The sequence below is a fragment of the Ptychodera flava genome (genome assembly GCF_041260155.1).
Source record: "Ptychodera flava strain L36383 chromosome 3 unlocalized genomic scaffold, AS_Pfla_20210202 Scaffold_25__1_contigs__length_14229661_pilon, whole genome shotgun sequence".
Classification (NCBI taxonomy): Eukaryota; Metazoa; Hemichordata; class Enteropneusta; family Ptychoderidae; genus Ptychodera; species Ptychodera flava.
In genome coordinates this window covers 3,524,387-3,545,888 of record NW_027248279.1, presented here as the reverse complement: position 1 = coordinate 3,545,888, position 21,502 = coordinate 3,524,387, and the positions used below count along the sequence as shown (strand labels likewise).

Sequence of the window (21,502 nt, the reverse complement as noted above, 5' to 3'; positions counted from 1 at the left end):
TACAGTCTCAAACACCATGATTTGATTATGGATACACTTACTACTGTTATTTTTGTCAAGAAAGCAAATGCAACACAAATAAGAATATTGTTAGAAAGTTTGCATAAGTTTAGAAGTAAACATTGTAATTATATCTCATTGCAATGGTGATACAAACTTGTTATAAGAACTTCCACTAATTGTTATCTGGGCAGCTTCATGTAGTTTATTCCAACAAACAAAACATGATTTTAAGCAATATTTGATTAATTATTCGCCATGAATAAATTGCAATCGTTCTACTTTGGTAACGGTTATGAGGTATTAAATAGTAAAAATGTAATTTTTTTGGATATAGTAAGTTGCATCTTGAATTATCTCTGAACAAGTCATCGCTGATGACACAGTTCCCACTCGCACCATTTATTGATATGCACACTACAATACAATGTCTGTGTGCCAAGTGTGAACGAAATCTGTTCAGGGATAGTTGAGTTATGGTTCAAAAACATGAAAAAATTGTAAAAAAATAGCCGCTGGGTGGCCATATTGGATTTTATCGTGAAATAAATTGATGTTCATATAGTCTTTATCTGTGTACCAACATTGAACAAATCAGTTCAAGGATTGTTGAGGTATGGTTCAAAAACATGAAAAAATCACAACAAAATGGCCGCCTGGTGGCCATATTAAATCGTATTGATAAATTGATAAATTGATGTGCATATATATGTCATAATATGTTATCTGTGTACCAACACTGAACAAAATCGATTCAGGAATAGTTGGTTCTGCTTCAAAAAGATGAAAAAATTGTAACAAAATAGCCACCTGGTGGCCACATAGGATTGATCACAAACTAAACTAATGTCCATATATATGCCATAGTACTTTATCAGTTTACCAACATTGAACAAAATCGCTTCAAAGATAGTTGAGGTATGGTTCAAAAACATGAAAAAAATCATAACGAAATGGCGGCCCAGCAGCCATATTGGATCGTATCACAAAATGAATGACGTGCATATATATGCCATAGTACTATATCAGTTTACCAACATTGAACAAAATCGATTCAGGGATATTTGAGTTATGGTTCAAAAACAAGAAAAAGTCGCAACAAAATGGCCGCCGGGCAGCTATATTTGGTCATATCGCTAAGTGAATTGACATGCATATGTATGCCACAGTACTTTATCCTTGCACAAATTTGAAAAAAATCAGCGAAGGGGTGACACAGAAACGGCTGCTTATGGACGGACGGACAGAAGGACGGACGGACGGACAGAAAGATGAACGGGACCCAATCTGTAAGTCCCCGCTGGACTGTGTCCATGGGGACTAAAAATGCACACAAATGTGATGTTGTAAACATGCCGTATGACTTGATTTTGTTCAGACGGACATCTGATCAGTCTAATGACATAATGATTGAAGTACTCACCTTTGATAGGATGGAAAACTGAATCCTCACATATACCATCTGATGTACAGTATGACACTCTATATTCAGCATTTCTATCCCTGACACTGTACTCTGTTATGTCTTGGGATGCAGTTATCAATTATAACCATGATGCATCAGTGCCACCGTTCTTCATCTCAATCTTAACGCAATAATAATTCTCATTTTCATGTGGAGTCCATCTTAGAACACCAGTTTTCTGATCAAAAGTAATATTTGGGTGTGCTGTTGTGGAAGGAATAAACATATATTTGTTTTATAAGAAATAATCAACCAAAAGTATCAAATTACAGAAAATGGCAGACAAGATTAATATTACAGCTCAAATTCTTATGAGGACCAGTCTGGCAGCAAAACGGAAGAATAAGACGATGTTTCACCACTTAACAAATGCACTACAGGAATAGTGCAGTTTTAGAATTTGAATTTTTCAGATACAATAAACTTGTGCCCTGGAAGAATACGTACCGTATGTCTTGAATTGGTATCCATTTGAGATATCTCCCACACCAAATCTGTTTTCTGCAAATGCTCGGAATTCATATATTGATCCAGGCTGTAAATTTCCAACAGAAGTAACTTGAACCTCTGATTTTGATAGCCATGGTGTAAATATTTTAGTTCCAAATTCACGATATTCCAGGGTGTAGCGAACACCATCTGCATCACCACCATTGAAACCAGGTATTATTGCTATAGTTAAATTTTCATAGTACTGTTCCAATAACTTCAAAGTGGGGGATTCGGGTGGTCCTATAAAGAAGTCAGTAAAGTTGTGGTATCAAGGGTTCATTTGCTGAAAATCTTTCTTTGAAGAGTTTTTTAAGAATTTGTTAAATTTCTACTTTTCATGTATACTATCAATTATTCACAGTTTTAGTAGCTGATAACGGTATTGATTGTCAGAACTACACATTAACAACAATTACCAAAAATATTTGTCTTTGCAATTGTGGTTACTTTGAAATACTTGAGTCATTACAGCTATTGTCTTTATAAATTGCCAACACAGAGACAGTTTCCATTAATGTGCACAGCACAATTGTTCTGAGGTCAAGTTATTTTGAATCTTGTATTCAGCAGTAAGAAATGTTAAAAGTCATCATTAGCCTAAAAATTATATGAAAACTTGAAAAAACAACAAAAGAAAACTGTTTTGATATTGAGAAATGAATGCTAATAGTTCTTTACAAAATTGTCTGGTACATTTTTGAAATTTCCATAATTATTCCAGCTAGGCCAGTAACAACACCCATTATTAAAAAGACTCCTTCACTGCACTTAAATATGTCCCTACCATCCCAATGGTTGATTTGTGTTATCATTATTTCATAACAGATTTACTAATATAAACCTTCTCTTAGTTTTTTCTATTTTTTTTTTAAGTTGCTAGAGACTGTGGAGTCTATTTCAGCATAGTAGCATAGATATTTTGACCTTTAACAATAAGATATTGTTTTATCTCTGGAGGCATAATTACACCGGTATGTAATAACCTTGATTTAAACAAACCTGTTGGTTCTAAGATAATTTCTATATAGACAACTCCAACATGATTTTCAGCTGAAATATTGTAGATTCCAAAATGTTTAGGTGATATGGTTTCTATCATTGCTGAAGAGGTGCTTTGTGAATCTGTTTTATTCAAGGTAATGTTTCCTAGTGTCCATTCTCCAAATGTAACTCCTTGTGGGTTGCTTCAACCGTCAGGTTCATGATGAGGGATTGCCCAATCACACCAGCATATCTTGTCCCACCTACTTTGGTGGGTAAATCTGTAAGAAACAGTATGAAGTATGCATTTTATGGTTTAGGGAACTATTTCCTGTTGTTGTATGATATGCACACTTGAACTGTATGTAAAATGTATATTTATTCTCAAAGGGACATCAGGTTTTATTAGTAATGGCAATAGAGTAAATAATCAATTCATTTATGATTATGAATGCTTTGATAAATATTTAATATATATCTGTTGTTATTATATACTTGCAAAAATAACCTATAGCACTTGAATCCTGCTTGATGATCAGTTTTCATGCCAGATTCACACAGTTGTAGTACAGACCCTGTTATTAATAAATTTATGATTGTGAATAGTGTTGATTTAAATTGTATATTTCTGTCATTATGGTATACTTGGAAAAGAACATGTCCTACTGCATTGGAATGCTGAATGATGATCAGTATTTATCAGTATTCATGCTCCTAGGGATAATGTTAATTGCTTTGTTCAAATTATGAATCTTCAATTTGTATTTTTGCAGCTATTTTTCTGTTGTCTACATAAACAGCAGAGCTCTATCAGCCATTAGATGGCTTGTTTTCCTTTAATGTGCATTATTGATTAGTGTACACACATTCCATATATGTGACAAAGTACATGTGGTGTGTGTAGTAATCAAGCAAATATTTTTAACCAATGGCCCTAAGTTTTTGCTCACGTGTTCACACACGTGAGCATATGGTTTAGCCATGTCTGTCTGTGTGTGTGTCTGTGTGTGTGTGTCTCTGTGTTGTCCGTGTGTCTGTATCCCCATTATCTCAAAAACGGCTGAACGTATTTCAGTCAAATTTGGTAGACATCTTCAGAATTCAAATGGCTAGAACTGAAAAGGTTTTGGTGGGCGTGGCTTGCATATTAATGAAGTTATCACAGTTTTAATTTTCTGATACATGGTAGTCTATGGGAAGCCGGTATCCCCACGTTACACTCTGGCTTGAACGATGCTGAAGTTAGACTCGGTTTCGGATTCGGTTTCGGATTCAGTTAAGTTATACTGTGGAATACTTTATTTTCACTTGGAATTTTATTTTCATTACTTTCGCCGGACCTGTTTTTCTGCTACAATAAAATCCAATCAGACTAGACAAAGTGAAAATAAGACAGTGAAACAACGAAAATCTGTTTTCAGCAAAAATAAATTCCAGTGAAAATAAAATAGTCTTCAGTACTTTCGTATGAAAAGATAACTACTTGTCGTCAAGAACAAGTTTTTACTGGATTACCTACCGGCATATGTAGTATATATTTTAAAGCATAAATTGTGTGCATATTTTCACAATCAAATGGTAATAAGTTGACATTACAGAAAACTTCGAAGTGCTTTAATTCGGAATTGAAAGGAAGTGTCGAGAAAGGACAACGACGTTTACAAAAACATCTATACTTTAATTGTTTATATGTCCCGATGTGTGTCACATGGTATAATGCTAATGTGCTGTATTACTTTGCTGTTTTGGTTGATGTTGTTCTGCATAGATTTCATTTAAAATGTACCATACCAAACCTGGACTAAACTATCATTATATGTTGTATAATAAAGATTGCATTGAATGCATTTCTTTGTATTGTGCGAAGTACTGTTAGTTTGAATAGTCTAAACTGCACAATACCAATAATTGCTCATGAGTTGTAACTTTTGACTAATTTTCCAGCAGTTTTGTCTGGTGTATTCATGCACTATAGTTTCTTGCTCTACTGCCTAAAGTTTTTTGTATTTAAATTGTATAAATTATGATTATGTGCGAAACATTTATGTCATGAAATATATACTACATGTGCAGTAAGGTGATCTCCTTGTGTATATCAGTAGTTATCATATTTTCGAAAAAATAATAACATAAGCTGGAAATATAAAACTATTCTCAGTTATTCGAATCCGAATCCGAATCCGAAACTGAGTCCAACTTCAGCATCGTCTGGCCCAGAGTAAAGCCGTTGTACTCATCGTCAGAAATATCGTCAAAGGCCGGCTATTGCTGGCAATCCGAAGCAGGTAACGGCACTAAGCTGCTTCATAAACCTTAGTGCATCTAGAGGACCGTCACAGGAAAAAGTCAGGTAAGTGTTTCACTCTTTTGTATGGTAACAAGTCGCGATGATACGTGTTACTGTTAGTGTTAGTGAAAAACAAGGTGGCTGATGTGGCTAAGGTGTACGGTATGCGTATCCTTACGACGTCGGAAGATTTTGCGTCAAAAGATTAGACTTTGTATTTGTGAAAATAGACAAGATTTCATCTAGCTAAAGGTAAATTTGTTCATTATGGAAGCGATCAACAATTTTGAATCTCGAGGACGGTGTCCTTGATGAGTCGTAAATATGAACAAGTGGTGAGGACACGTGTTAGTGGAAAAACAGATGGCTGACGTGGCCAAGGTGTACTAGTATGCGTATCCGTGCGACGTCAGAAGTTTATTGCGTCAAAAGGTTAGACTTTGAATTTGTGAAAATAGACATGATTTCATCGAGATAAAGATAAATTTGTTCATTATGGTAGTGATCACAATTTTGAATCTCGAGAACGATGTGCTTGAGGAGTCGTAAATATGGAAAAAAAAAATCAAATTCGTTCAATAAAAAATATGCATCTCCAATAGAAATATGGCCGACTATGGTCATTCAAGACACAGTACACATTTTTTCAAGGAACCAAACATTGTATAGAGGGGGAAGTGTAGTTGTTGTATATAAGGGTTGTTTTTCAAAATATTGAAATTGAGCAGATAAATCATAAACGTTTACCTGGAAAATGCCCAGGGTAGGTCCGTTTATTTGCATATTTTATGGTATATGTCTTCCTATTTTTTGTCAAAGAATTTTAGAATTCGATAGACTGATATATTATACAGTTCATGATGGGCTACATACATGACTCAAATTTGTTGCAGTTATTTGAAAAGTCCTGATCAAATGGGAGCAGTACTTTGGCAGTATTTTTGATAGGGTGACATTTTGTTGGCATGAACTTTCTACTGGGTATTTTTTTAACTTTAAATTTAGGGACGGACCATTAGACTTTGGGAGGGGTGGTCACGACTGGAATCTGAATTTTTTTTTTACGTCTGATAATTTTAAATTTTATTTTTTTCAAATGAAAATAGACTTGCAAATTTTTTTTTCTGAATTTTGCAGAATTTTTTATTATCGGTTACGTTCTGAATATTTTTTTTTATTTTGGAGAGAAGTCTGAAAATTTTTTTTTTCAAATTTTCTGCTCTGAAATTTTTTTTTCCGGTTCTGACCACCCCCCCTTCCAAATTCTAATGGTCCGTCCCTTAGCCCATGCTGCCACTCAAATCATATATTGATTTTATTTCTTACACAGATTACATCTACAAGCCGAAGTCCTGCACCACTACTGCTCAAGAGGTTAATTTTGCTGTGATAAGGCTTGTATTTGGCCGCTAGAAGGCTCACATTTGCACATTTGGCCGCTGGAAGGCTCATATTTGCATATTTGGCCGTTGGAAGGCTCACATTTGGCCGTTGGAAGGCTCATATTTGGCCGCTAGAAGGCTCATATTTGCACATTTGGCCGTTGGAAGGCTCACAGAACGCTCAGACATTTGGCCGTTAGAAGGCTCACTTTTCACTATTATAACAATCACACCATCATAAGAATCAAATAAATATTTAAAAATTGGAAGATTTGAGTACTTGGTTTAATTTTAGAGTGACTGCCACAAGATATATATACACAACATACAGAGATATATTTATTTATTCTTGGTGTTTTATCTAATAATCCATCCATCCTAGAGAAATACAAGGATAACTTGTACACGAATTCTGAGTGAGTTTATTCCAGATTATACCTTTTTGATACTGCAACACTACAATAATCTGAAGGAATCTTATCACATCTGTTAGAAGTTGAATACATCAATACAATGAGAGTAAAGAAATTAAGCCACAAGGCCAAAAATGAAAAGAGAAAATTGCATCTCCAACATAAAAGACAATGTCCACAAAATTCTTATAGAAAGGTGGTTATTGAGGGTGATGGCAATTGTTTATTTAGGGCTATAAGTCAAGGTCTCTTTGGATCTCAGATTCATCATAATGCTGTAAGATTACAATGTGTCAACTATATAATTGATCATTGGGATCAATATGAGCAGTTCATTAAAGGTGAATATCAGAGATTTCATGTAAATAATCAAGATGACTACAGACAGTACATGTCTATATCTGACCCGGGTTTGGCAACTCATGGTGGCCATATTGAAAGAAATGCAGCTGCTATGGCATACAGTGTAAAAATTGCAGTTCATCAAGATGTTCTGAATGAACCATTCGACACTGAAGGTGAATCCTCTGAAACAATACACCTATTATATCATGCAATCCGTGTAGAAGGACAAATTGATAGTGGGCACTATGATTTCCTTGAGAAAAGAGATACAGAGACATTTCATGACACGGCTGAAACCACAGGTTGTGCAAATTATAGAGAAAAAGAGAAAGAGAAAGACAAGAAAAGAAGCAAGAAAAAAGGAAAATGGTAGAGTTCAGAGAAAATGAACAGCAGAGAAATGTTCAATCAATGAAATTAAGACGGTCTGATGAAGTGTACAGACAAAGTGAACAACAGAGAAATGCTCAATCAAAGAAATTAAGACGGTCTGATGAAGTGTACAGACACAATGAACAACAGAGAAATGTGAAATCAATGAAATTAAGACGGTCTGATGAGGTGTACAGACAAAGTGAACAACAGAGAAATGTTAAATCAATGAAATTAAGACGGTCTGATGAAGTGTACAGACAAAGTGAACAACAGAGAAATGTGAAATCAAAGAAATTAAGACGGTCTGATGAAGTGTACAGACACAATGAACAACAGAGAAATGTGAAATCAATGAAATTAAGACGGTCTGATGAAGTGTACAGACAAAGTGAACAACAGAGAAATGTGAAATCAAAGAATTAAGACGGTCTGATGAAGTGTACAGACACAATGAACAACAGAGAAATGTTGAATCTATGAAATTAAGACGGTCTGATGAAGTGTACAGACAAGGTGAACAGCAGAGAAACGTTGAATCTATGAAATTAAGACGGTCTGATGAAGTGTTCAGACACAATGAACAACAGAGAAATGTGAAATCAAAGAAATTAAGACGGTCTGATGAAGTGTACAGACACAATGAACAACAGAGAAATGTGAAATCAATGAAATTAAGACGGTCTGATGAAGTGTACAGACAAAGTGAACAACAGAGAAATGTGAAATCAAAGAAATTAAGACGGTCTGATGAAGTGTACAGACACAATGAACAACAGAGAAATGTGAAATCAATGAAATTAAGACGGTCTGATGAAGTGTACAGACAAAGTGAACAACAGAGAAATGTGAAATCAAAGAAATTAAGACGGTCTGATGAAGTGTACAGACACAATGAACAACAGAGAAATGTTGAATCTATGAAATTAAGACGGTCTGATGAAGTGTACAGACAAGGTGAACAGCAGAGAAACGTTGAATCTATGAAATTAAGACGGTCTGATGAAGTGTACAGACAAAATGAACAACAGAGAAATGCTAAATCAAAGAAATTCAGACGGTCTGATGAAGTGTACAGACAAGCTGAAAAACAAGGTGATGCAAGAGCTAAGAAAATTAAAGAAATTGCAGTGGTGCCAAATCAATTAATGAACTTATTGAAGTTTTCCATAAATCAGTTCAGAATGGTCCAACATTTGTATGTATGTGCTGTGAACAGCTGTGGTACAGAGAAAGTGTTGTAAATTACAATAATATTAAAAGTAAATTGGCATCATCCTATGTAAATGCCACAGATGATGAAATGTCACCATTATGTCAAACTTGTTACTCATATTTAAAAGAGTCAAAGCTGCCACCTTGTGCTGTAGCAAACAAAATGTCATTCCCAGGAATCCCACCAGAGTTAAAATTACATCCACTTGAAGAAAGACTTGTTGCCTTACGTATTCCTTTCATGCAAATCAGAGAATTGCCACGGGGTAGACAAGTTAGTCTCAAAGGCAATATTGTAAATGTCATAGCCGATGTATCTAGCACTGTTTCAACATTACCCAGAACTATCAATGATTCACAAACAATACCTGTCAAATTCAAAAGGAAAATAAGCTAAAATCATGCCTACCAAGTTGAAAATATTAGACCTCACAAAGTGATAATGGCAGCAAAGTGGTTAGTTGAAAACAGTCCTTTGTATAAAGCGGAAAAGATAACAATTGGTACAAATTGGAATGTTTGTGATCAGAATGAATCTGATGACTGGGAAGAATTTTTGCAGGACAATGATTGCAATCTTAATTCTGAAATAGATCAACAGGACTCCTGTAATGAAAATGTTGATAATAACAATGATGATCATTGTGATGATAACAATGATGATTGGATAGAAGAAATCAATTTAGAGGATATGGCTGCTGGAACATTAGATACAATGCTTTCACTTTCTTATGATAGAAACATAGATTCACAAGGAGCATTTTGCTTTGCCCCGGGTGAAGGCAACAGACCTTTAGGTATATTTCAAGATAAGTATTCCGAAGAACTCTCATTTCCAACAATTTTTTGTGGTCAGGCGAGACAAAGTGAACAAAACATCCCAGTATCATACAGTACACTATGCAAATGGGAACTGCGACATAAAGATCGAAGAGTTGAGAAATCTGTTCTGAACATTTTCTTCAAACTGAAAAAGTTACAAATTCAGCAAATCAAAGACAAAGCATCATTATGCTTACGCAAATGTAATCTGAAAGGCCGTAAAGTAACAGCTGGTGAAGTGCAATCTCCTCAAAATGTAGACAAGATAGTTAGACTTGATGAAGGATTCAGGGTATTAAAAACATTGAGAGGGTCACCACCATATTGGGAAGTGTCAAGAGAGACATTTTTGCTATGATACGCCAAATTGCAATTCCAACATACTTCATGTCCTTCTCATCAGCAGAGTCCAAGTGGATACATCTTTTGAAAATTCTTGGAAAGACAGTTCATGAAAAGGAGTACACAGACAATGATATATTAAATATGTCATGGAACACTAAGTCTGAACTGATCAAATCAGACCCGGTTACTTGTGCTCGACACTTTGACCATTGCTTTCAGCAATTTATGCATGATTTTCTACTCAGTTCACACCATCCACTTGGTGAATACAGGACTACTTTTACAGAGTCGAGTTTCAACAAAGAGGGTCACCACATGTACACATGCTTGTATGGATCAAAGATGCACCACAGTATGGTGAGAATGATGATGATGAAATTATTAATTTCATAGATCAGTATATTACATGCAGCAATGAAACCAGTGATGAAACCTTGCAGAGTTGATAAATTATCAGATGCATAGACATGCAAAAACATGTAAAGTCAAAGGTCAGTGTGTTTGTAGATTTGGCTTTCCTCTACCACCTATGCCAAGAACAATGATATTTGCAACCATTACCTATGGATATTGATGAAACAACAGAACAGAGCTTAAAGAACACTATACACGTATTAAAACTGTACTTTCTGATTTACAATTCGGAGAAAAGCTCTCATTTGATGAATTCTTAAACAAAATACAACTTGATGAGGAGACCTACATTAAAGCAATACAGTCATCCCTAACATCTGAAAAAATCTTCCTCAAAAGATCACCTAATGAAATCAGAATAAATAATTATAATGAAATTCTACTGAAAGCATGGAGGGCAAACATGGACATTCAATTTATTATAGATCCATATGCCTGGTGCAATGTACATAGCATCTTACATCAGCAAAGCTCAACGAGGAATGAGTAACTTGCTAGCTAGAGCTGTAGATGAAGTGAGAGAAGGAAATCAAGACATCAGGGAGAGTGTCAGACATATAGGAAACAAATCCTAAATCATGTTGAAGTTAGTGCCCAAGAGGCTGTGTATCTAACTATGCAAATGAAATTGAGGAGAGCATCACGAGATGTCATATTTGTTAATACATCACCCCTAATGATCGAGTTATTCTACTGAAACCACTGGATGAAATACAAAATATGCCGGCAAATGCTACTGATATAGAAAGTGACAACATCTTGAAAAAATATGAGCGTCGTCCAAAAGCCCTTGAGAAATTGTGCTTGGCAGATTTGCAGCTTGGTATACTTTTGAAAGGGAAAAACCTGGTGAAGTAGAGAAGAAAGACAATGATGATGTTTACAATGATGACAACAACAACAGTGGGACAACTTATCGTGTCGGTAAACTTATCTACAAAAAACGCACAAAAAGTAAAGTCATCCGATATGTTCGTTTTCATAAAGAGAGAGACTCAGAAAATCATTACAGAGAGTTAGTAATGTTGTTTTATCATTGGAGACATGAAAATCAACTATTGGCTGGTTGTAGTACATACCATGACCGCTATTTGCAAATAAAACAGGAAGTATATACTAAACAAAGGACTACAATAAAATGCTGAGGCATTAGATCAAGCAATTGAAGCAGTACAGAATACAGCTGTGGATATGTTTGACAATATTGCTCCAAATACAGAACATCAGGAAAGACAAGACTCTGCAGAAGGATGCAGACAAAGTGACACAATGAACATATTTGCCCCACAGAATGACAGTCATTCACAATATGACATAGGACAAGACATTGGCATGGCTGTAAACAATCCCAATATTGAAGAACTTCAACACCCACGAATGCCTGACAGTCAGCTGTACCCCATTTTACAGATTCTTAACAAGAAGCAAAAAGAAATATTCTATCATATAATTCATTGGATTAAAACAAAACAGATCCTTTGCATGTGTTTGTTACAGGTGGAGCAGGTGTTGGTAAATCTGTTGTTCTGAAATCACTTTATCATGATGAGGAGTGTGTGGGGAAAATGACCTACATAACACACCCCCTCTTCAAAAAAGAAAATTTTTCAAAGAAAAATCTTTCTTTTACAAATGTAATCTTAAAAGTGTGAACAACAATAAACTCTAAATACAAGAGAGACAGTCTGCAATTAAATTGTCTCTGCCTTTGATATGTCTAATGTCAAGATTAAACTCCTGTAACATTAAACTCCATCTTAGCAATCTCTGATTTTTGCCTTTAAATTTCTGCAGAAAAACAAGAGGGTTGTGATCAATATAAACCACTATTGGCTGATTTGAAGAAGTAACATAAACTTCAAAATGCTGTAAAGCTAATATCAAAGATAAACACTCTTTTTCAATTGTAGAGTAGTTTCTCTGGGATTTGTTAAATTTGCGTGAAAAATAGCAAACAGGATGATCTACACCATGACTATCCTCTTGCAAGGTTGACAGTCAACATTGCTTTGCTCAGTTTCTCAAAGAACTTCCGAATGAGCTTGATATGTTCCTCCCAGGTGTCACTATACAGGACGACGTCGTCAATGTAAGCTGCACATCCGTCTAGCCCGGATATGACGTCGTTGATCATCCGTTGGAACGTTGCCGGAGTTCTTCATTCCGAATGGCATCACCTTGTACTGGAACAATCCGTCTGGTGTAACAATGGCGGATATTTCACGAGCACGATCCGTCAGAGGGACTTGCCAAATCCCTTCAGTAGGTCAAATTTCGTCACATACTTGGATTTTCCCACTCGGTCGATGCAGTCATCAATCCTCGGATTGGGAAAGTGTCTGTCTTTGTTAAAGTGTTGACTTTCCTAAAGTCCATGCACATACGATAACTGTGATCTGATTTGGGAACAAGTATGCACGGCGAACTCCAGTTACTTTTACTGGGTTCAATAAAGTCATTGTCCAGCAGGTATTTGACTTCTTCCTGGAGATATTTCGCTTTTGTTGGATTCAGTCTGTATGGATGTTGTTTTACAGGCTTACTGTCCCCAACATCAACGTCATGATAGATGACGTTTGTCCTTGTTGGGACATCTTGAAACAGGTGTTTATATTCATGGAGCAGTTCTTTCATCTGTTGTTGTTGTTCTGGCTGGAGGTGTGCCAACTTTGTAGACTCCAGCTTCTCCAGGATTTCTGAGTGCTGAAGCTTGACTGAGCCCAGCTTTGATTTAGAGTATTTTCACTCAAGTCAGTTTCAGTATCACTATCTTCATAATGGCCAGAACTGACTGCACTGACAGGCTGAGTTTTAGTAGGATTATCCCTATCCAAATATGGCTTAAGCATATTTATGTGACATAGCTGTTTTTGTTTTCGCCTGTCAGGTGTTATTATGATGTAATGTAAATCACTAAATTTCTTATCAATTAGGTATGGCCCAAAGTAACGAGCATGGAGTGGTTTGCCAGGAATTGGAAGTAGAACAAGAATTTTTTGACCTGGTTCAAACTTCCGTTTTGAGGTGTTTTTATCGTATTTGGTTTTCATTGACTGCTGAGATGACTCAAGATTTTCTCTGGCTAATTCACATGCTTTAGAGAGTTTTGTACGAAAATCTGACACATATTGCAAAATATTCAGACATCGTCTGATAGGAATTTCTCTTTAACGAGCTTAAGTGGGCCAGGGACTGTATGTCCAAATACAAGCTCAAATGGGCTAAAACCAAGAGACTCTTGAATTGACTCTCTAAATTTACCTGCATTGTTTCTGTATGAAAAGGACTGGGATGGTTTGCTGAGAAAGGAAGATTTGTGGGTCAATGAATAATCATCAGCCAAACGTGCAGCAACCTCCAATGTATCTGCCTTTTGTTCATTGATAAACGTCTTGATGTCACTTCTGATACACCTTTTAAATTCCTCAATCAAACAAGTTGTCGTAATTTTTCATAATTCTGACTGACCTTTTCTGAAGAACACCAACGGTCGAACAGTTGTTCTTTTGTCAGAGCGAATTCAACATAAGTTTGATCCTTCCCTAAATTTCTGACGGTAAGCTTCAGGCACCATACTCATAAACCTTGAGAATTAATTCCTTCACAGAATCATAATTTTAAGCCTGCTCTACTCACAACTGAATGTAAATTTCTCTGGTTTTTACACACCAAAGCACTCTGCAAAAGCCTAGACCAGGACTCCTTAGGCCAATTCAGACTCTGAGCAATTTTCTCAAAATGAAGGAAATATTTGTCAACATCCTTTTCTTGGAAAGGGGGAACTAGCCTGAAATGCTTAGTGATGTCAAAACTGTCGGAAGGGGAGAATTTTCCTGACTTTCCAAGCTCTAAACATTTCATTTCTAATCTTTCTTTCATTTCCAATTCTCTTTCTTTCATTTCTAATTCTTTCTCTCTCTGTCTTTCTTCCATTTGTAATCTTTCTTTTTCTAATGCCTGTCTCTCTTTTTCCATTTGTAATTCTTTTTCTTTCATTTGTAATTCTTTTTCTTTTTCTAATGCCAATTTTTTAGCTCGAAATCTGCCTGTATTTCTAATTCCAATTTTCTAAGTTCAAAGGAAGACTCAGGCTCATAATCATGTAAGACGGATTCCTCAAATTTGCCTACACTGACTAAATATTTGACAATATTGAACTGAATTTCCTTCTTGCGCATAGATCTCTTGACTTCTACTTTAAGGAAATCGGCCAGTGCTATGAGGTTGTCTTTTTTGAGGGAATCAAATGTGTCCTGATCAAGGTCCTCCATAAATTCGTCTGGCTTGAATTCCGCCATGATTAAATTTCGCTGAGTTCACAGTATACAGTAGTTTTGAAAAGGCTGTCAAAATGTTGTCAAACTGCTCGAAATATTCGTATCCCAGACAAGCCCCCAATTTTGTTACGTGCAGAGAAAACGAACAAAAAGGGTGAACTCAGCAGTTAACGTTTAAACAAAATTTATTACAAAAATAAAACTAATTGCTAAGTCAGGGATAGAGTACAAGCTTTAAAAGTGTACAGACTACTTATCTCAGCTGGGACGGCAAAGCTCCAGTCTCAGAGTTGTAACAGTCTGTCGGATGAATGAACAGTCCTTTGGCTTGCAGGCTTGAAGTTGCACAAAGTCCACAGTGTAAATCCAGCGTTGGCAGTGAAGGTCTTGAAAAGTCTTGAGAATGACTTGCTGCTGGAGTTTCGAAACACTTATAGTAACACACAAGAGACACGATCCCAAAAGTCTGACTGGAAGCTGTGCACGTCCCTTTTTATACCCATGTGCTTACATAAGGGCATATAAGAACAATCTAGAACTTTTATTGACATGCTAATTACTGTTCTAAAATTATCTCTCTTACACAACTAATTAAATTTCCAGAACATTCCAAACATGACTAATTGAATTCAAGGTTGTGAGGTCATTAAGGGCAGTGACCTTGAGAATGTTCTAGACTAATTGAACTCAGGTCATGATGAGTGTGTGGGGAAAATGACTACATAACAGTATAATTTGATTATTTTTAACATAACAAATACACATGGCCATGTTTTACTTTTGTTCTCACGGAGGTTTCAATTTGTCTCCCTGCTCTCTCTCCTGTGGGATTTTTCCCTATGCAATTCCTCAGCCAGGGTAATCCCAGTATATCACAGTACAAAATACAATTTAGATCTTTCATTTTTAGCTCCTCAGTTTATATACTGAGGAGCTATTAGAATTGAAACCAGGATGGTGGCATAAACTTTTACTTCCTTCCGTCAACTTTTTCTTCATTCTGTCAAGATTTGGCGTCAACTTTTACGTCCTCCTGTCAAGATTTGACCAATTAATTTCCGTCTGTGTGTCCATGTGTCATGTGTTAAACTGGTTGTGGCCAATTACAGTGAAATTTGATCAAGCTGCAGAACTTCATTAACCAAGGTGTTGTTTTAATAGATGTGTATCTGTGATTTTTACAACATTAACACAGCAGGGCTTGATGTGGTCTTGTTTACATCTTTAATCAGCTACATGCTCTCAGTTACACAACACACCAGGGCCACTCCATGAATGTCAGAAAGAGAAACATTATAAACAAATCACCACACTTTGCAATGTCATGTATCTTTCATTTTTATTGGCGATGAACAAGTGAGCGTGAAAGTTCAGGTAGCTTTGGGATTGACCGGCTAGACCAGCATCATGTAAACTTACATGTTCAAAATACATTTGTAAATGTATTCGTGGAGTTCCTGATTGGACTCAATGGTGCACTGCAAGAACCTTTTCAACATAACGATTCTAATAAAACATAAAAAAAAGACAGTTTGTTACAAAGCATCCTTTTCACTGAAAGACTTGCAAACATGATTATGATGTGGTCTGTTACTTGTAGCTCATTTCATTTATACCATTTACACAAATTTTTCACTATTATTTCTATTTTTAGCTTTAAGGTATTTTTAAAGTTGTAACAGCTCTAGTACTTTCTCTTCCGTTCTGTTGTTGAGGTATACTGTGATGAGAATGTTCCCTCACAGTATTTCATGATTCGATTCATCTGTAAGAACTAGGATTGCAATGATTAGACCGTTGTAAGCAACAGATAACTTATCATTGTGTCCAATTTTCAGGAATTCCAAAAATTGTTTAATATGTAGATTCACTGAGACTGGACAGGCGAAAATTTCAAAACGTTCCTGAACTTTCAAGCTCATTTGTTCATCACGAATAAAAAAGAAAGATACATGACATTGCAAAGTGTAGTGATTTGTTTATGTTTCTCTGTCTGACATGCATGGAGTGGCCCTTGCACAGTACGCATTTAATCCCATGATGCAACACGACTTGTATGCTTGGAGATCACCATCCTGCCACCGAGGGCGCCATTACATATATGACTAATGCTGTGTCAAAAAATAGCCACAAGCTGAAAATCGGTGTCATAGGCGTATACATGTTTGTTATCCTTGTTCGCAGTTACTTCTATGTGATAGTTCGGAAGGCGTACATTTTTAGGTTTTTTTTCCAAATCTTTATAGCATGATTCTATCCGAAGATTCATATTATTCAAAAATTGAAGTTGAGTTTCTATTGTTTGACCTTATTTGGGATATTTTTGCTATCTTCTCTCTGGTTTTTGATCGACAATGCCTGGAAGAGTACGGAAGCCATTGCTATGCTTGCTCCGCGTAAACGTATGGTCTCAGTTTTTTGTTTGACCAATTTTTAAAAATTTTATTGCAAATATTTGGTGAAAAATTTGATTTTTGATGATACTTAGCCTATTTCTTGATGAGGAATGTTGATTTTGAAAAGTTAAGACCATATCATCATTGTACAACTAAATACAATTCCAACGATATACTGCCTATGTTGACCCCGAAATCGAGGGAGGAGATAGAGTTTGAAAAAGGACAGTCACATCGGAATGAAAAATGTATTTCGCCATGTTACAATTTTGGCTTTTGTAAGCACATGCACTGTACTCAGGTGTGCGCTCACTTGTGTCGCTACTAAAATCCTACGTTACCATACCGTACCACAAGCACCGTCATATGCCGATGACTGTAATGTGTATGTGCCCTTGTAGATGATGTACAAGTCTTTGGTAAACGGTACCTCTACGATTTATCGATCGCATGAAGTTTGATTAAATGTTTATTTTTGCTTGATCCATGAACTACCAGGACCAGAGTAGAACAGGCATGGCAGGTATGTAGTTTTACTAACTGTCGACATAGGCTGTTTCGTGGTTGCCGATACTGTGTTGGCTGGTCGTATAATAATAACAACAAACGCCAGCTGATAGGGGTATTTCATACAGAACTTCACGATCGCTTCAATTGAAAATTGCGACCGGTTATTTATATGCTCACAGTCGGCGTCAACAGCTTTGCTGAATTTGAAGGGGCGCCGCATCAATTCAGTGCAGCTTGTAGTTTCAATGTGTTTCTGTCTTCGCGATCAGGTATCAGAAATAACGGTTATTCACTGATTGTGCAAACAAGTTCCATCTTTCAACATCTGCATCTGTTGAAAAACCACAAAACCGTGTCGTACATGTTCCTGGCCGGTGATAAATACATGCACGCGTGTACAAGGCAAAGTTTCCACTTGCAATGAAATATTTTCGAGGCGACCGCAATCGCGGTGACTAGACTGGACGTACACTCTGATCGCGTTGCTACTGTTCACATGTGGTTTATGCGTTGCGCAATACGGCGACAACGCAATGTGCAATCTGATCTCCGTGCATACAAATCGTATTGCATTATGGGTAATATTGCGTACTGTGCCTGGTGTGATGTGTAACTGAGAGATGTAGCTGATTAAAAATATAAACAAGAACACATCAAGCCCAGCTGTTAATGTCGATACACAATACCTTAGCTAATTAAGTTTTGCAGCTTGATCGGATTTCACTCTAACTGGCTGTCAACTTCAATGTGTTTTTGGTACATAGAGAAAACTATGGGAGCAAAGTTTTTCGACAAAATGTCACATGACCAGCCCTTTCCTGTGTTAATTATGCACATACCTAATTCTGGGCTTAATAATAGAGCTATAGTCTGATTTTTGGTATGTAGGGATAACTATGACATGACCTTTGACCCCAAATATACATATATGTCCATAACTCAGTAACCACAAGGGCTACACCCTTCATATTTTGTATGATGGGAAACCTTATGACGCCACAACCTGTACCTCATTAATTATTTACATATCTAATTTTGGGCAAGCCAATAGAGCTGGAGGTCTGATTTTTGGTATATAGGGATAACTATGGGATACAATGCTTTTGAGGAAATGTCATGTGACCTCAATTACCTTTGACCTCAAATATAGATATTTCTTCATAACTCAGTAATCACAAGGGCTACACCCTTCATATTTGGTATGATGGGACACCTAATGATGACGCATCCTGTACCTCATTAATTATGCATGTATCTAATTTTGGGCCAGTCAATAGAGCTGGAAGTCTGATTTTCGGTATATAGGGATAACTATGAGATACAATTTTTTTTGACAAAATATTATGTGACCTGGCTGACCTTTGAACCCAAATATACATATATGGCCATAACTCAATGACCACAAGTGCTACACCCTTCACATTTGGTATGATGGGAGACCGTATGGTGCCATATCCTGTACCTTATTAATTATGCACATATCTAATTCTGGGCAAGCCAATAGAGCTAGAGGTCTGATTTTTGGTATATAGGGATAACTATGGGATACAATTTTTTTGACAAAATGTCACATGACTTCGATGACCTTTGAGCTTGATTTCACAAATACTACTGTAGCCTTTCATCTTTTTTGCATATTTATTTCTCTATTGCGCCTGTGCAGACAGAAAGATGGTAAACATTTTGCAGAATTACTTAATCGTCTCAGAGTTGGCCAATATACACAAGAAGATATAAACCTACTTCAGCAAAAGGCTGATGAATTTTCTGGTCAAGCAGATCAATGTGAAAATGCAATTCATTTGTATACTACAAATTTAAATGTTGAAAAAACACAATGGAGCAATTTTCACTAGAGTGCTGGGAGAGAAATTACGGTGGCTCTCCTGCATTCCAATGCAGTAAATGGCTCACTTTACTAGTCGTCTAACAAAAAACCCCCACATACTCCATCAGGATAGATTGGTGTTAATGTAATCAACTTATTTTTATATTAATGGGCCAAATCATGCCGTATATACAATTAAATGTATGTAACACAAATCTTGTGTATCCCATATCCCAACCCCATGCCTCCAAGTCAATTACTGCTTACCAATAACCAACTACTTTAACTGGCCTCACACTTGAGGAGCTTCAGTGTCCTTGACACTATTTTTAATCTCTAGTAATAGTGTTTGTGAGTGATAAATAGAAAAAAATAGGTATCTGCAACTTACACTGGACATCAATGGTTATGGATGCTGATGCACTTCCCTGAATATCGTACATTTGATTTACTGTAATGCAGGTGTAGATGCCAGATTGGTCTCTCTGAATATTTTCAATTGTCAGTAAAGATTGTTGCGTGAGAGAGGTGCTGTCATTTTCCCAAATAACGTCGTATGTGTCTGGCTTTCCATTTTTTCCCTTGCAGGTGGCATTAAAAGTTTGTCCTTCCACTACTTTTCCATTGTTGAAGTACTTGATATCTGGTCTTTGAGGTGGATCTGGAAATAATATTTGAGAAAGATATTTCAGACAGATCAATCACAAATGATTATTTTGTGCACGGCGTCAGAATGCTCTCATTAAAAATAGTTATTAACAAGTCAATGTCAACGACATAGTCCCGCAAAATATAAATTCTGTCACTGTAGTACATTGAAAGTGTATAAATCCAATAGTCACATTTCCATGACTGTCCATTCTGGTTCTTCTGTTGGCATGTTGTCTGAAATGAACATTTTTGTGCAAGGAATGTGTAAAATCAACTTGTATTTTGATGGGTTTTGAACCTGGATCTGCCGTAACATGGTATTGGAAGTCCACCATCATAACCACTCAGTCAAGTTCACATGCACAAAAGTTTTGTATGAAAAATGAGAATTTAGAAAATGCAACTCCTGTTGTGGAGTTTTTAACCCTTTTTCCAGCCAAAATTTAACTAATTTTCATGAATCTTTGTGTATTTTTTTGGATAATTTTTGAGCAAGAGGACATCACATTTCATTCAAAAGGTGAATTAACAAAACTTTGGGATCAATACCAATGGAAATGCCAGAATGAAAGGTTCATGAAAATGGTCAACTCAAGTTTAGTCGCTATATATTCACAGACATATGCATGATTCAATTACAATGAACGCCTGAAACATGTCAAAATTATGGGATTCTGGGACCAGACCCAACATGTCCGATCAGTAGCGTGTCTTTTTGACATTTGCATATAGATTTACGATAATCCGGCTTTTATCGGGGAAGTTGCTGTTTAACACACTCATGGACACACTCATGGACGAACAGTTGAACGAAGGACTGTAACATAATAAGGTGTATCGTTATATATGTCAGTCCATGGAGGGAGGTATAAATAGATGTATTTACCGCCATGGTCAGTCTTACTTGGTTTTTCTATTCGCCTTTCCTAAACAAAGTTTTTAAAACCGCTCTTGAAAGATGCTGATATTTAATAGAATGTTGTGGCGAGTTTGATATAGGTAAACTTTTTGATATCGGTCAATTTTGATGTCGACTTCAAGTTGCTGCTCTGTGAGCGCCAGGGATAATACTTAGCTCTTGCAATATGAAGTTTGTTAATTAGTTTTGGTTGAATTTTCAAACTTTAGGGTCACGTCGCGGCAACATAACATGTAAATACAGCCAAAGGAGGTGGAAAGAGAGCGTAGAAAACGTTTTTAAAGCTTTGTCCGAAGCTGGTCACAAGGGAAAATTGCAAAGACAAGGTGACCATTGCAATGAATGAATGCAGACGTACCAATATAGATACCATCAACATGCAGTGTCA

General features: G+C 36.3%; 1 protein-coding gene and 1 long non-coding RNA gene across 2 annotated transcripts; one reads left to right on the top strand and one right to left on the bottom strand.

Moving 5' to 3' along the window:
* Window positions 1–1,429: 1,429 nt before the first annotated feature.
* On the bottom strand, window positions 1,430–20,171 carry LOC139125665 (neural cell adhesion molecule 1-like). Its single transcript, XM_070691765.1, has 4 exons — window positions 19,936–20,171; window positions 2,957–3,219; window positions 1,913–2,197; window positions 1,430–1,669 (listed from the first exon to the last, which is right to left on the bottom strand). Exons 2-4 carry the CDS (start codon window positions 3,054–3,056, stop codon window positions 1,545–1,547), a joined length of 510 nt encoding a protein of 169 aa, XP_070547866.1. The 5' UTR covers window positions 3,057–3,219; window positions 19,936–20,171; the 3' UTR covers window positions 1,430–1,544.
* On the top strand, window positions 5,225–6,876 carry LOC139125539 (uncharacterized). The gene is made up of 2 exons (XR_011550267.1): window positions 5,225–5,288; window positions 6,556–6,876. It is a non-coding gene; the product is annotated as an uncharacterized lncRNA (long non-coding RNA).
* Window positions 20,172–21,502: the final 1,331 nt, after the last annotated feature.